Raw genomic sequence first — 16,289 nt, 5'->3', positions numbered from 1 at the left:
TCACTAGTAACCTGAGTTTCCAAGTTAGTTTTGGACTTTACATGGAGTTTTATCAAAATTATTCTTATTGATATTAGCATTCCTCCTTCCACCTCCCCATTTTGTCTTTATAAGGCTTTCTATCCAATCCTCCCATTTTTCTGTATCAACTCGTGAAAGGTTTTTATTCAGAAACGGGTATCTCTTCATACAAGCCTATTTATGTGCAGAAACACCACCGTTACAATCTAAATGGATGTAGCACACAACGTTATGGCTGGGTTAACATTTAGTTCAACATGCCACAGAATTCCTGGACTATTGTAACTGGGAGCTTAAATGAAAAGCAGTTTATTTGAAAGTACAGTTTACACAATCATTACTTTGGTAACACTTTCACAGTTAAAAGGTTACTGTGGTTATTTAATGAAATATTATGCTCAGTAAGTGAAGAACCTGGCATGCTTGCCTTTAAATTACTGGTTTTGCAATTGAACTTTTGCTCTTGACATGGAATCACAGGCCACTTGGTTACTATTTCACTGGACAAACTCATATTCCTATCAACTCAAGTCAAAAATTGAAACGCACCATGCAACATTTAGCAAGTTGTTCCAGAGGAACTACAGAAGCCTGATGCAGTACAGACAAATACCCAAGGATTCTCAAACCATTATTCTAATGTTATTCTAATATGCCTCCATATTTGTACCAAACCAATTATAATTCTGGTTTCCACTCCCTACTTTTTCACTGATTTTTCAAAAGACATCTGTAGTAACGCAGGACTTCTGTTTGCAAGTCTCTGGACAATTCAAGTTATTGGAGAAAACAATGGAAACTATGTCTTTTTCAACCAGGCCAAAAATTATTTGCAAAAAGCACCTTTAAGTTTAAGATGAAGAGACTTTTCATAAGGAATTAAATACTTTAGAAGTGTCCTAAACCATCCCATTAGTGCCAAAATACTTTCATGATAGCATTGCAACTTTCTGGGCAACACTATATATATGACTATACAGTTCACAACCAACTTTGTATACATACACATTTGCGCATATTTTATGTATTCCTTTAATACAATAAAAAAAACCAAAATATTTTTCAAACTAGATGCTGAAATTATTTGCATTATTAACTCTACAGCATAAAACAGCCGCCAAAAAGTAATTATTCTTACTCATTATCCTTCATTATTTACCCCGTATATGAAATGCATAAATCTTAGGTAAATAATATTGGCTTTCATTCAAGTACATTTTCACTACTGGTTTTATAAAATAAGCTTGAGGAAATACAAGAGGTTTAAGGCTATCTGAATTTCAAAATATAATTATTAGAAAACTCTAGCTATTTTAGATTCCTCACAGTAGGGTCATATACCACTTGGCATCTATGTTGAAACACCTCTACCACCTTGTGGAGAAAACAAGAAACAGTCTTTTTTAGAAATTCAAACATACTTAAATTATTTTAAAAACTCATTAAAAGCATGTATTTTTCAAAACTGAACTGCACTTAACAGTGTTTGTAGTTTACATAATATAAAAGATCACAAACTACTGAAGAAAAAGTTACCTATCTTTTGATAATGTCAACACTTCAACTTTTAAACCATTTTAGAAGTTACTACTAAATAAACCTTCTAGAGAAACTCGTTCCAAGTTGTTGTTTTCTTGCTAAACAAATTCCAAATGCAACAGAAAAAAGAGTTTAGATTAAGAGAGAATCTGGTATTAATAACAAACTGAGGGAAAAATCAGCTTTGGTAACAAAATCAGACTTATTCTTACCAGAACATCATGCACTAAAGCTTGGTATGTCCAAGTATGATGTAGAGGAGTTGCTAAATCTATGTTTCTGTCAACAAGGACTAACAGGGGCCTTTGGAAGCTGAAAAGATGACACCATATTAGTACTTCTTTAAACATGCTTAGAACATCCTAGTAACATCCTAAGTGGTATCAGCCATCTTCTACACTGTATTTCAAATTAAAAGCCAAACTGCCTATGCAGAGTTCCTCCAGCCTTTCGACAAAGCATCTGGGGCTGATCACTACCAGAAATTCCATGAATCAACATCTTGGTTATGATGAAAGGATTTCTTGATTTTGTACTAAGTGATAATTTCACTAAACTGTAAAACACTAAACTGTAACTAGCATTTGAAGTATTAATTAATGCCACTTTGAATAGATACACGTTTGAGTTCCGAACAACTGTCCGAATGCGTAATATTTGGTGTTCATCCCCATTACGAACTTCAAACATAAAATATCTCTCTCTAGGGTTTTTAATTTCATTTTTCTCTTTGCTTTTATATTAAGTCAACAAAGAAAAAACCCATGAACTTCTGAGATGCACTGTGCTAATTCCACTTTTACTCAATTTTGTAAAAAAAGAATGCAGACATGTCTAAATGTCTTGCGTTATGGCTACATGAAAATTTTACAGTGAAGACAGAAAGGCTGTGAATTGACAGAACATTACTACAATCACTTCCCTACATTAACCCTAAAGGAAATGTGATGGCTAAATTACAGTGTATTTGCACAGAGTAAAAGCATATTAGTTCCACGTTCTGGATTTCCTTGCAGCATTTTCAGGTAGCTATTTAATCTCAAAAGCCTTAGTGACCTGATTCTGGAAAGCAAACTGAAGATCTGAAGCCTTTTAACTGATTTAAGGTTCCCATGTTTCTCTTTCCTTGCATTTTGATTTTCTAAGTGTAATGATGCTATACTATCAAGAAAACAAGTCACTCCTCTGAAGGAAAAACAGTGGTTACAATTCAGTTCCCATGAAAATGAGTTAACTGGTATATTCGTTTTGCCACCCTTGATATTTTTCCTGTCTTTTATCCAAATTCTGCTCTTAACTTGAAATATAAATATTATTACTATTTTATACCCAGTTAGAAGATCCTGTGTCCTTCAGTTACACTCTTACCAATACATCTCCTCAACCTTTTAATGTATAGTGTAAACTAACGTAACACACTTTTTTAAGGCAGCCTGTGGAGTATTGAGCTATCTCAGAGCAAGCATCCACAAGTGTCTTTTCTCACCCTTCTTTCCCCTCCAAAGATTCAAATGGTCATGATTTAACAATCCTGAACAATCCAATTATCCAACTCCCAGTTCTTCAGCAGTCCTCCTCTGTTAGATACAGGGATTGGCTGAGAAACATGTGCTTTTGACAAAACTACAACTGGTAATGCTCAAAAGTGAGAAAATGGTACTTCTTTTTAAGGGACTAAAGGTTGCTAATGGGTATGTTCAGGTATTCAGCTGCATATTGTGGTCCTGTAAACTGGGTGAATTTACAGGAGATTGGTTCCTGCTGGATTTAGAGGTTGGACAAATTACTTGGTTTGATAAATAATTATTTTCAAACTGGTTATGCTAAGAGATTGGAAAAATCCTTGAAGAGTATATAAATTCTTTCAGAATATCAACCAAATTCCTGTAAATACAATTTTCAGCACAGTGGTGATTTATCCTAATGAGATATTTCAGATAACTGAAACATGAAAAATAAAAATGCATAGTTACTCCAATCACCATACCTGAACTGGCCAGCTCCAAGTGTGTCACCTGTAAAAAGACTGTTCCTGGCATCTCTTAGATTCTCTCTGAGCTTCTTATCTAATTTCTGAGGAGGAAAAAAAATCAACCAGCTTTTAACCAATGGTTTCCTAACCTCTTTATATGATCAGCATTTAAATATTTATTGTGGGATTTTTTGTAGTTCACAAATGTCTTAGCTGCAGGAAGCCTAGGTCCACTATACATGGGAAAGAAAGCTCTTCCTTCTATTTTCTCCTTCCAGCATTTATGTTTATATCCAGGGCTACAAAGACGAGAATTCCTTTATGTCCACTAATCTCCTCCCAAGCAAGTAGGACTCTCACTAACATGCAAACAGAAAATACCAGTAGGAGTCATCAAGTGGGAATCTCAGTAGAAGCAGGAAATTGGGCTGTCAGACACTGCCACACAATGTTTCATAAAAATGAGAATACCCTCTGTGAATGTATGCATGCTGAAGACTTAAATGTAAGCAATATTAAGGCTTCATTGATAAAGAAAGATGCAAGGAACATGGAAGAAATGAAGCACAATGACTTCTAATGAAGACACTGCTGTAGACATTTTTCATTCTGATCTAGTTTGGTAATTTCATCCCTACCTGATTATCTATGTCAGTTTAGTTTCATGTAGGAAAAATGTTTTGTACTTAAGAGGGTTTCCCAGTAACAGAAATAAAAATTTCTTGCTAAGACACACAGAAAAACCCAGGGCAGACAAGCACTTTTAAAATTGTGTAGATATAGCTTAGTGGTTTTAATTATAATGCTTGTCAGAAAATCTTAATAAACTCTAGATTAGGAATTAGTATCCATGTTTAAGTCTCTCATCAGCTGATTCCATGATATTAAGGTTTCTACAGATGGGTTCTATTGAACTGAAATCAGATAAGAAAACTAGTGTATCTCCTTTCCAATTTTATTACTCTCATGAAGAAAAGGATACAATGACACTAGATCTCTGTCTAGGACCGAGGAAAGTAAACAAAATGTTAAGAAAGTTTTAAAACAATGACACTTGTTTAAAAATAGTTTCTTACCACTGCGACCATTTCAGCTGCAGTTCCTCTGGAACATCTGATAATAGGAATAGCTCCTAATAAAAGATATATTGATTTCTATTTGCATTATAATTTTCAATTATAAATTTGTGTACATTTCATAAAACAATTTTTAATAACATTTTGAGTTGAAATTTTTCAAGTGGACAACACAAACTTTTATTTGTCTCTTTCAGTGTTTATGTATGAAACAAAAATTACTTTCTAGAAATTACACAAAATTTTACAAAAGTGAATATCTCATACAGAAATTTATACGAAGTATAGTGTACACCAGAAAGATAACTAATGTATTGTGGAGGAGACAAATTATCTCATAGAGAAGCATTAAAACTTACATTTCAGTAGGTTAGAAGAGCCTTAAAAACACTAATAATTACTGTAATACCACCATCACAATGTTTTAGTCACAACTCACCGCAGGGTAATGTTATTCTCAAAAGCATATTTTCCATTGGCTTTCATGTTTCTTTTGTTATTGTTTCTAACTGAACCATATAAGTATGAAAATTCCAATACCATAGAGTTTAAGACTTTATTTGTATCATGCCTTTGTTATATGAAATCACTAAACTTCCAGGTATCTCATTGAATACAGATATCTTCTAAAAGGAAAATATATGAAAAATATTCTACAATTTGAAAACTTACCAAGTGTAACAAAAAAACAGAAGAGACTGTCAACAATAGTGTCCATTATAGTTTCCATTTCTGTGTCAGTTATATCTGGTCGATTAATGGCTAAAAGTGTAGAAAAGAGTTCAGAATAGGGTTAAAGAAGCTTATGCCACTTCAATACTGAGAAAGCAATCCTCCTCTTACCTAATGGCTGTTAGTAGCCAACAGCTTTTGTTGCAAAATAATCAAATCGTGTAATGCCTCTTTTTGCACAAGCATTATTTTTTTTTGTTTTATTTTGAGCAAAAAATTAGGAGAACTTAATTTTGCTCATCATATAAGGTAAACCACTACACAATTTTTCCAAATATCTGTGACAATGCATACTGTAACTTCTGGATTGCATTAGTACTATTAAAAATCTCCTAGAAAACCACGTTATGGAAGAGACACAGCCATATACTTGGAAAACATTTTTCAGATATAAAATCCTCAGTAATTGCTAGTGTAATTTAAAGAGAATTACAGTATTCCATTATCTAATGGTAAAGATTCTAAATACCACCTCTTGTAATGAAGATTTTATTTTCTTTTTTCTTTTTAATAAATTTACTGTCAGTCTCAAGATTAGGGATAATTCCAAATTTCTAAAACATTTCACACTACAGATAGAAAGATTTCCCTCACATATTTAGGTCAGAACAAGCGATACGTAACAACACTTTCATCAAATAATTAACACTGACAAGAATATACTAACCAACAGGTAACATCAAACCTAATTAGCATAGGTCTCAAGTCAAGCACTACCTCATGACTCATGCCATAAATCCCATCCTCCTTTGTTTTATTTTAGCTTTTAAAACTACTCATATAATTATCTTGTCAGTCCTCTTGCCCAAATATGAGTTAAACCTATGTTATTTCTGTGTCTAAACCAACTCCCAAAGCCACTCCATTAGGAAAATGCCATAATGTTTATAGGTAATTTATTATAATACTTCACTATCTTTAATGTTAGAAAGTGCTCCTAATATCTGATCAGAGACTTTCTTCATGTAATTTAAGCTCACCACTTCTTGTCCATTACTACACGGACAGAGAGAATGTGTTATCTTATTTCTGTCTGTGCAAGCCTTTTACATAACCCAAGAGTTATCATGCTTACTTATCCGGATACCACCTTTCTGTAAATGCAGTCATAATAGCCAGGAAATCAGGAAACTGAAAATTAACTTTTTTTGTTATACTTGTTCTTATTTCAGCCATTCACCTAAATGTGTGGCCACACATGGCAGTGCTGCTGCAAGAACAGCAGCCACTTTTCATCACTGTCAGATTTACATTAATTTATGTAGATCATGAACCTACCTAAAAACTGGCAGTTTCCTGCAGGGTTACTCTCCAAAGGCAAAAAACAGCACTACTTTTTCACCCCTGCACTCCTGTGGGAGATCTCACACAGTAAGATGGATCAGCTCAGTGGTCTAAGGGACAACAAATCACCCTCTGTGGGAGATTAATTTCTGTTTGATCAGCTTTTGGAAACAGCCAACTTCTTAGACTGGTTTAAACATAGCATGAAACCATGTGTCATGTGGCAAATTTCAGCAGCCCAAGAGAGGAAAACAAACCACACAATAAACTGAAGGGTTCAAAACATTTTCAGTCATTTTAATGCAAATTCCTTGCTAGCTAGCAAGAAACCTATGAAAAGTGGTGAAGTATCTTACATACACACACACAAACACATCACAAAACAACTATTACTAAACTCTTAACAGCATGTTTTAGTTAAAAAAAACCAACTGCTTTTCCAACAAAAATGCCCTTCATTCTGACAATGGAATCAATCCCCAGTGTGAGACAGAACTCAATATTATGGATCTGGTTTTAAAGAAAGGTACTGATTTTGGAAATGGGGCAAGAGAGGAGAAAAATCTCTCCCCATATACATTAGGTATATGGAGACTTCTCACCTCTACCTGATCACTATTGAGTATTCTCTGCATCCAAGTAAGTCAGGAACTAGCTGTGTGACACTCTGTAGACACTGTAACTACACTAAAGTAATGGGGAGCTGCTGCTAAAAAAGTACTGCTGACTTACACACTTCTGATGCTTCCTTTGCATTGGGATGTGTAGATCACACAAATGAGCTGGTATTATCTATGGGATAAGTCATCTGAACAAATACCCTGCAGCTCCAAGGTTCTGATGTAAAAGGAGAAGATGAGGGAAACGACAGCAAGGGCAGCAAGACAACCTGCCGGGTATAGCTACTCATTTGAGAAAGAGGGGCAGGAGAGGTACAGTGACAATTCTCTGCTGATTCAGCATACCGAATTTTAAGAGTAGCGCAGATAGCAGACCAAAGGAGGGAGGAAAACCATGTGGACAATTATTACAACTAGTATATATATGGACTGGAGCTGCCATAGCACCATAGCTATAGAGATAACCAATCTAAGGCAGCCACTTGGTTTTCCTACTAGGTTCCGAACCAGGTTCCAACTAAAGTCCCAAGAAAGGCAGTTACAGGAGGCTGACTTAACTTGCAACTCTGACAATTTAAAGAGAAGCTGACCTGCTTGGCTCACATGTTTGCAGAAGAAATCAGCAATTCTTATTTTGTAGAAAGCCCTTTTCCACATTCTTCTCTGTGTTACTCCAGCCCCTGATCCTAACCATCTCCCCTTGCACACCTCCAAGTGTTTTCATGTCTTGAAAAGAAAAGCATGTACTGACTGGTCACTGTCCAGAAGATACAAGAAACTCTATCAGTTAAAGCCATTGCTTTGCATTCCATATAGTAACTTTCCAACTGATCATTCCTACAGAAAAAAAAATAATTCTTAATTCCTGAAGAACTGCAAAAGGGATTATGACTAAACAGTGGTGCCAAAACACAGCAGCCACCCACAGTGTCCATCCACATGTATGAAATTTTTCCTGTAAAAAGCCCTACTATCCATTTATATGTCTGTACTGCAATTATGCTTTACTAAATCTGTTCTTTAAAAATAAATAATTAGTTTTCAATATTACAATAGCCGTGTAGTAAAGGTGCTGAAACTAATATCCTGATCTAGTGGGAGGTGTTTCTGCCAATGCATGGGGGTTGGAACTGGATGATCTTTAAGGTCCTTAAACTCTATCAGTTAAAGCCATTGCTTTGCATTCCATATAGTAACTTTCCAACTGATCATTCCTACAGAAAAAAAAAAAAATTCTTAATTCCTGAAGAACTGCAAAAGGGATTATGACTAAACAGTGGTGCCAAAACACAGCAGCCACCCACAGTGTCCATCCACATGTATGAAATTTTTCCTGTAAAAAGCCCTACTATCCATTTATATGTCTGTACTGCAATTATGCTTTACTAAATCTGTTCTTTAAAAATAAATAATTAGTTTTCAATATTACAATAGCCGTGTAGTAAAGGTGCTGAAACTAATATCCTGATCTAGTGGGAGGTGTTTCTGCCAATGCATGGGGGTTGGAACTGGATGATCTTTAAGGTCCTTTCCAACCCAAACCACTCTATGATTCTGTGATCTAAGAACTGCTTCCTTCATGACTTAAGCTACACACATAACCAGTTATCCTGAATTCTGAGCAGATCAAAGGAAAATAAAGCCATTGCTTATTGATGTTAGCTAGAACTTCAAAAATACATTTGAGACATTCAGGAATAATTGTATACAAATTTTACTTACCACGATAGGAAACAAGTTCTTTGTTTTGGTTACACAATACAAACATGTCATCTTCTAAGGTAATAAAATTAAGATATTGATCAAACACCTAGAAATCAAGGAATAATGGTCAGAACAATCCAGAGTGATGCATAAAGAAAAACTGTGATTTACTGTTACTTATTTTTTAATCTTTTACAGAACTATGTACTAAAAGAAAGAAATGCAAGACATAATGTATGAATTGAAAAACTTGTGTAAGGAGTGAGTGGTAACACAAAACTTCAGAGCACTTGAAAAGTGCTAGAAGAAAAACAGTCCAACTTCAAGTACCTTGGTGGACAAATATTTAGTAGCCAATTGTCAGAAAAAAACCCCACATGTAGGACATTATAATATTGTAGGTTTATTTTTTATTAATACAAAAGACTACAACATAAATGGTGCTGAGCTCTCAGGCAGGAGACAGGAAAGAGGACAGTATTTACATAACAAGAAATTATAACTCCCAAAATCAAATTTTTCTGCAACATACTTTCATTCAGGAAAAAAATTAAACCTCTCTATAGCATAAGGTGTTAAGGGGACATCATAACAGAAAAATAGATTTAAGAAGGTTAGTTCACAGTGCTACACCAATTTCCTTCTGATAAAGACTGAAGGCTTAAACAATACTAGCAGTTTTAATTTCATTTCACAACAGCTTCGTTCTCTCATGCCAGTAGTACTCCCTAACAGAACTGAGAAAAAGTGAATGTATTTAAACATGTATAAAAATAATTAGTAAATAATTTGCAGGTTTTGGTACAGGCATTCAACAAAAACAAGAGGGTACATACTTGACACCTGTATTTAAATCATAAAGGTATAGGGGTGTACTGAGTAACAGTGTGTGTACAAAACATCCACCTCTACAGTACATTGCCCATTTAAAATGACAACTGCACTCACAGCACACTTTTCATGTACTTAGAAGCTAAAAACCCCATTCCATTATATATGCACTGGATGTACTCATTGAGCTGATGGAATCAGGAAAACTCTGAAACCACTCTATTTTCCCTCTTATAAGTTAGCACAAAGGTCTTGCAGCATTCGGACTTTAGACTAAGATGAAGTATAGCATTACTGAGATTACTGTAGATAAGCCTGTCACTTCATCTAGTGAAACACTTATTTGGTTCATGATTCAGTCAGAAAAAGCTGTGTACTGCACTGAAGTGGCCATGTAAGAATGCACTAATACCAGTAATGGTTTTATCTTGAACATTAGAGACTGGTGGATTTTCTTACCTTAGCCACTTGACTTACTGCATTAGCACCTATGGCAGCATTTGCAATATCTTCCAGTTTACTTCTCGAAATGGCAGAAATAAAGTTTAAATAATAAGATTCATAAAGCTGGTTTCGAAGATCCTAAAAGGAAGGAAATCCACAAACTTTTTCCTGAATAAATACTAAAATATTTCTGACTAATTAAAAACATTTAAGAAATTATCTGTCTGCTCATATAGCTCTGTATGCAGTGTTTTGACTGCATAACTAGATATAATTAGCCTAACACAGAACTGAAAAACCCAGGAAATTAAATTTAAGCTACCAGATTGCAACTCCTTCTCCACCCCTTACCACTGACAAAAAGTACCCCTTGCTTTTTTTCCTTCCTTTGGGAAGATGTCAACTTTCTCTCAATTCCTCACAGACAATGCAAAAAAATGACGTTAGCCTAGTCCAACCCCTTCCCTCAAAATAGAGACATTTAGAGCAGATATCTCATTATTGTGTTGAGTCAATTTTTTAACACCTCCAAGGATGGCGACTCCACAAACTCTCCAGGCAATCTGTTCCAGCATTCAGCCACCCTCACTAAAATAGTTTTCTTATATTTAAATTGAATTGCCTGTATTACCATTTGTGTCCACTACCTCTTGTCTTTTCACTCCCAAAAATCTCTCTCCAAAACATTGTTAACCCTTCAACTTTCTGGGAAATGAAATTTTGCATGTAGAAAGTTCTGGGTGATATTTGTGATGAGAAATACTTTCAACTTTATAAAAAATGCAAGCAAAGGTGTTTAGACATGCACAAGAACTAGATACAGAATGGTTACACTCTGGTGACTGTAGGATTACTTCACACATTCTACCTCCTCTGTTGTATCCATTCATTTGAAAAATTAAGCATGCAAGTTACCTGGCACATTCTGTCAATATTTTCTTCTGTTGGCATTACAAAGTAAACAGCAGGAACATCTGGAATAGCATCCCGATCTGAATGCAAAAGCCTATAAGGAATTAAAAATACAATCATAGAATGGTTTGAGTTGGAAGGGGCTTTAAAGACCATCTAGTTCCAACCCCCCTGCTATGGGCAGGGACACCTCCCACTACAACAGGTTGCTCAAAGCCCCATCCAACCTGGCCTTGAACACTACCAGGGAGGGGGCACCCACAGCTTCCCTGGGCAACATGTTCCAGTGTCTCACCACCCTCACACTGAAGATTTCTTCCTAATATCTACCCTACATCTACCTTCTTTCAGCTTGAAACCATTATCCCTTGTCCTATCACTACAAGCCCTTGTAAAAAGTACCTCCCTAGTTTTCCTTTAGGCCCCTTCAGGTACTAGAAAGCCATTGTAAGGTCTCCCCGGAGCCTTCTCTTCTCCAGGCTGAACAATCCCAGCTTTCTCTGCCTGTCTTCACAGGAGAGGTGCTCCAGCCCTCTGATCATCTTCGTGGCCCTCCTCCAAACTCTCTCCAGGACCTCCATGTCCTTTCTGTGTCGGGGATGCCGAAACTGGACACGGAACTCCAGAGGGAGTCCCACGAGAGTGAACCAGATGATGAGAATCACCTCCTGCGACCTGCTAGTCATGTTTCTTTCAATGAAGCCCAGGATATGGTTGGCTTTCTGGGCTGCAAGCACACAATACCAGCTCTAATGTTCCTCCTCTGATTTGTGTAAAAATTACAAAAATTGTATTATTTCTTTATACAGACACATTTAACTTCTAAAATTTCTCCCTATATTTACATAAATTTTAGCAAGGACAAAACATGGAAAAAGGCAACATCATATTTGTATAATTTTTGGTTGAGTATTTTAATACAGGTTCCCAAAGTTTATTCAAAGCTTGAGAAAAGGTTTTGCAAATCTTCAAAAATACATTAATCTATTCCAAGGAAGGCAAAATAACATATCCACAGAGTTCATATGCCAATTATTAATTGCTGAAATGATAACAAAAAACCTGCATATCTCATACTATTAAACTTGTCTTTCCTGCTCATTAAAACAAAGACAGGCAAGGTGCTCACACGTTTCACACACATTTCTGCTGCTTTGTCAATCTGTTAAACTGTGTTTCCATTCCTAACCTTCACTTAGTACAAGTTACTAAACTTTTTTTAAAAAAAGCGATTTATCTTGAAAGATCCTCCATGACTACTATCACAGCTAAGGAATTACAATGTACTATATAAATGAAATCTGGAGAGACAGAAATGGGAAATCTCTTAAAATAATACTCCATGTATTTGCAAGAGACCACTAAAATCTATGTGTAAAAAGACAAGCAGAGAATATGCAGTCTCAAGATACAGCTTGTGCCAAAATAATTTTAAGATATGTGAATATAGAGGGAATTGTACAGATTCCCCTAAATATATATTGAATAATTTATCATTTGAGTGGAGTTCCCATCTTCTTAGTAATTAATCCTACTGAACAGTGTCTGGGATGACCTTTCCACTCCTCGATTCTGAATAATTCCACCTCATTTTAGAAACAGATCAGGGTATAAGCTTTATTTTAGTATTATTAATCAAATTGTTTTTAATGTTTTGGGGTTTTTTTTGGTGATTTTGGGGGAATATTTTTAAAAGTTACTTTTAGAAAAACAAAACAGAACAAGCCTTATTTTTTTTACTTACAGATGCAAAGTGATCCCCATATCTCTCAACTCTTTCACTGACAGCAAAGGTGAGATTATGTCTTGGCCAAATCTGTCATAAATGAGAACCTGAAACAGATACACAGATTTTTACAAAGTGGTGTAAAAAGTGCACAGAGTAGAATACAGGATACAGTGGATACAGGAATTCAGGTTTAAGGAACTACTGTCCTCATCTGAAAAAGTGCTAAACATTTACTAACTTATAATACCACATTAATTTGTCATAGACTTCCATTTGTGCTTACTAATAAATAACAAAAAAATAATTCAAAGAAACTCAACGGTAAAGGCAAATAAATTCATCATTCCCTTCTCCTGAAATGTGTCAATCAAACAGGAATCTTCTGTCATAAAATTTTATATTGCAAGTGCATAGTTCCTCTGATTGCACGTCCTGGTTTGAGAGTACCAGGAGCATCTGTCACCTGCTTACCGGCTAAAACTGTGACACTGCATTTGGAAGGAAACAAAACAAGAAGCAGAGAGGAAAAAAAAGGAACTAGCAAAAAAACCCAAACAAACAGGCAACACTTTAACACTATAAAAATTCTCCTACTCCTGCTCAAATAGTTCTTACCTTCCATACTGGTTCTCCAGTACTGTTTTTAACAGGAGGAACATTGAAGTTCAGCATACGTTTCAAAGCCACTGGAAAATAAAGCAGAATAATGCTCTGCTCACTTTACCCTTCAACAACAGAGATTCACCACATTGCCAGAATTTTATTATAAGTTTCAGTTGAGAGGAAAACCATCATAAAACAGAAATGCAACAAGTCACATTTTCATTATTTTTATGCACCTTTGATTGACAAGTAGCACACGCCAGCTAGGAATTACAGGTTCTGGAAGACACTGCAAAAGGTAGAGAAGCAAGTCTCAAGTCACAAAGAAAGAATCTCTCCTTAGTTATACAGGCTATATTCTATCACAGCTTTCCTTAAAAATAATTCCAGTATCTTGCTAAGGCGCATTCTTTACAATACGAACTAGTTTTCTTTATTCCCCTGAGCTGCTTTTCCTATGCCACAGGACCAAAAGTACACGGAAACACAACCAAAAAATACTTTTTCAGTTAACTAGAACTGACACACTTCCTAAATAATTTTGAGAACTCACAGAAAGAAACTGCTGCTTTAAGGGGTACAGAAATACCCCTAATTTGCAGCAGGAAAACTCTTTGAAACAGCAATAAGGTTTCTTTTACCTTCCCACTCAACAGAGAAACCAGAGTCCTTCACCTACCTCTGACTTATAAATCTATTAAGTAAGGAGTCCTTACTCATTTACCTGATTAAACAATACACTATATGCTTTTGTCCCATCTTTGACTAGAAGAAAAAGACCATTTGCATCAATTTACTTTAGTGGATATTCTCTTCAAAATCATCAACAAAATAATCACAAAGCTTTGCAAAGAAGAAAAACTTTCAGAAACTAGGGCACTGTACACCACTCATAACTGCAGAGCAGCAGAAATTGTTAACTTCTAACTCTTTAGCTCAATGATGCTTGTGAGCATACTCACTACAGTTCCCCTGGGATATAAAGTATCACAGGACAGCTCAGGCATGAAAGGACCTCAGGAGATCTCCAACCTCCTGCCCAAGTACAGTCAGCTGTGAGGCCAAGCCAGGATGTTCTGGGATTTATCCAGTCAAGTCTTGAAAACCTACAGGGGCACCTTCAGCACTATATGACCAGCTCCATTTAACAACGACCCAAAATTTTTCTTTATACATATTTTCGCTACTACTGCCACAGCACTGGCTCGTCTCATTACTCTTAGCATCTGCTGCATGTCTCAACTCCAGCCGAACTTTGGCTTTCCTAACACCATCCATCCATGCCAGATAACATTTTTCAAGTCCTCCTTCGCAGACTATCCCTACTTTCTCTTCCTCTGTACTGCCTTTTCAAATCACGTTACCAGCAGTGAAACTTGACCACAGGAGGAAGAGAGCTAGCAGTCAGCCCTGGGTTTCCTTGGACTCCAGCCTTCCACTTTGCTATTACTTTTTTTTTTTTTTTAAACGCCATGAAACAGTCCTGAAAGCTGATTAGAGACTGCTCCCGGAGCCTTCACTCCCTCACTGCCAGTGACACTTGATACACATTTCATCCATACAAGCAATTCTGTATAAAGCTGCACCATTATGTATTTGCTACCAATGGATCTGAAGCAGCTGCTTTACCATTTAAATTATATCTTGACATAAGCTCTCTACTAAGGAAGATAGTAATCAGACTAGGGATGTGCTACAACAATTGTGACAAACATTCAGCAAGTGTCTGGGTTTCTTTTCTGTATTTATATTGCCAATTCATTTATATTTAAGCTGAATACTCTCTGGGGCAAGGATTGAGTTTTTACTGTGCTTGCACAGTGATATGCTTTGGCTGGTTATAAGGCAGGATAAAGGTCATAACAGATGGTACACATACAGGATAATACCAACATGAAATAGTAATAACATATTTTCCTTTATGTAAGTATCTTTTACTTGTTCAATCTACCTCCTTGCAAATTACTTCTCCCATGTAAAAACAACACAGGTTCACTGGTAAATGTTGACTGAAACGATAAAGAAACAAGATGAAGCGCAACAGAAAAGAATAAAGCTGTATGGAATAAGGGCTCAAAGACAGCTGGCTTTATTAGAAAGGTATCAAAGAGAAGGATTGCAAAGGAACATCAAATAGCACTATTAATGGTAGATGGCCACAGGAATAAGATTACAGGAAGCAGACTTCTGGTACAAAAAGAAGATGGACAATACCAGTAAGTATTGACAGTCCACACATAGACTCAGATTCTCTGGCAGATGATTTTTGACATTTCATGTTAAATAAATGTACCCAGAATCCTCTATGCCACCAGAAAGATACTGCAGTTGCTAAGGAGAATGTGACAAGATTGAAGCTCAAACTACTGACAAAAACTTTGGTAAGCAAGGGAAGTAGAGGACTTCAGAGCTGATATGCTCTGTGCTTTAGGAATATGTTCAAATGGGTGGCTCAGTGTTCCACAAAGCAGCATGAAGACAGAGGAGAAAAAGTCAATTATGAATTGTAGTCATGTGTAGGGAGGGACTGTACATTTAATCCTTTATCCACAGAAAACCTTATGCATAATTCGCCGTATTCTCAATTTCTCAAAGGTCAGTACACTCTCTGAGCCTCCTGTGTAGCTTTAACAGCATCATCACAACAGAAGCTTTATTTTTGCACAATGAAAGGGTATTTCTCGTTGATCCCTTCCACGGCCAGAAATGAAACCGTGACGGGGGGAGCGCACAACCTGCCCTCCACGTCCACCCCCAAGTTCCGAGCCCGCGGAAGCCCCTCCCCGGGAGCGATTTCCACCGCACGGCGGCACCTGCGGCCA

At 36.3% G+C, this 16,289-nt stretch overlaps 1 protein-coding gene across 2 annotated transcripts in view; it reads right to left on the bottom strand.

Moving 5' to 3' along the window:
• Positions 1–13,549, bottom strand: part of SCFD1 (sec1 family domain containing 1) — a 46,174-nt gene extending 32,625 nt beyond the window's left edge. The window contains exons 1-9 of one of the 2 annotated variants that reach the window (XM_009993842.1): positions 13,480–13,549; positions 12,880–12,968; positions 11,139–11,229; positions 10,239–10,361; positions 8,967–9,054; positions 5,281–5,370; positions 4,609–4,664; positions 3,548–3,633; positions 1,773–1,872 (exon numbers count right to left, since the gene is read on the bottom strand). In XM_009993842.1, the coding sequence (XP_009992144.1) occupies positions 1,773–1,872; positions 3,548–3,633; positions 4,609–4,664; positions 5,281–5,370; positions 8,967–9,054; positions 10,239–10,361; positions 11,139–11,229; positions 12,880–12,968; positions 13,480–13,536 (780 nt within the window). In that variant the 5' untranslated portion in view covers positions 13,537–13,549. The remainder of the gene's footprint in view (positions 1–1,772; positions 1,873–3,547; positions 3,634–4,608; positions 4,665–5,280; positions 5,371–8,966; positions 9,055–10,238; positions 10,362–11,138; positions 11,230–12,879; positions 12,969–13,479) is intronic. The other variant, XM_009993843.1, reaches the window with a different exon arrangement.
• Between the last annotated feature and the right edge of the window lie 2,740 nt (positions 13,550–16,289).

The sequence above is a fragment of the Chaetura pelagica genome, unplaced genomic scaffold (assembly GCF_000747805.2).
Source record: "Chaetura pelagica isolate M959 unplaced genomic scaffold, ChaPel_1.0 scaffold11, whole genome shotgun sequence".
NCBI lineage: Eukaryota > Metazoa > Chordata > Aves > Apodiformes > Apodidae > Chaetura > Chaetura pelagica.
This window is presented reverse-complemented; position numbering and strand designations above follow the sequence as displayed.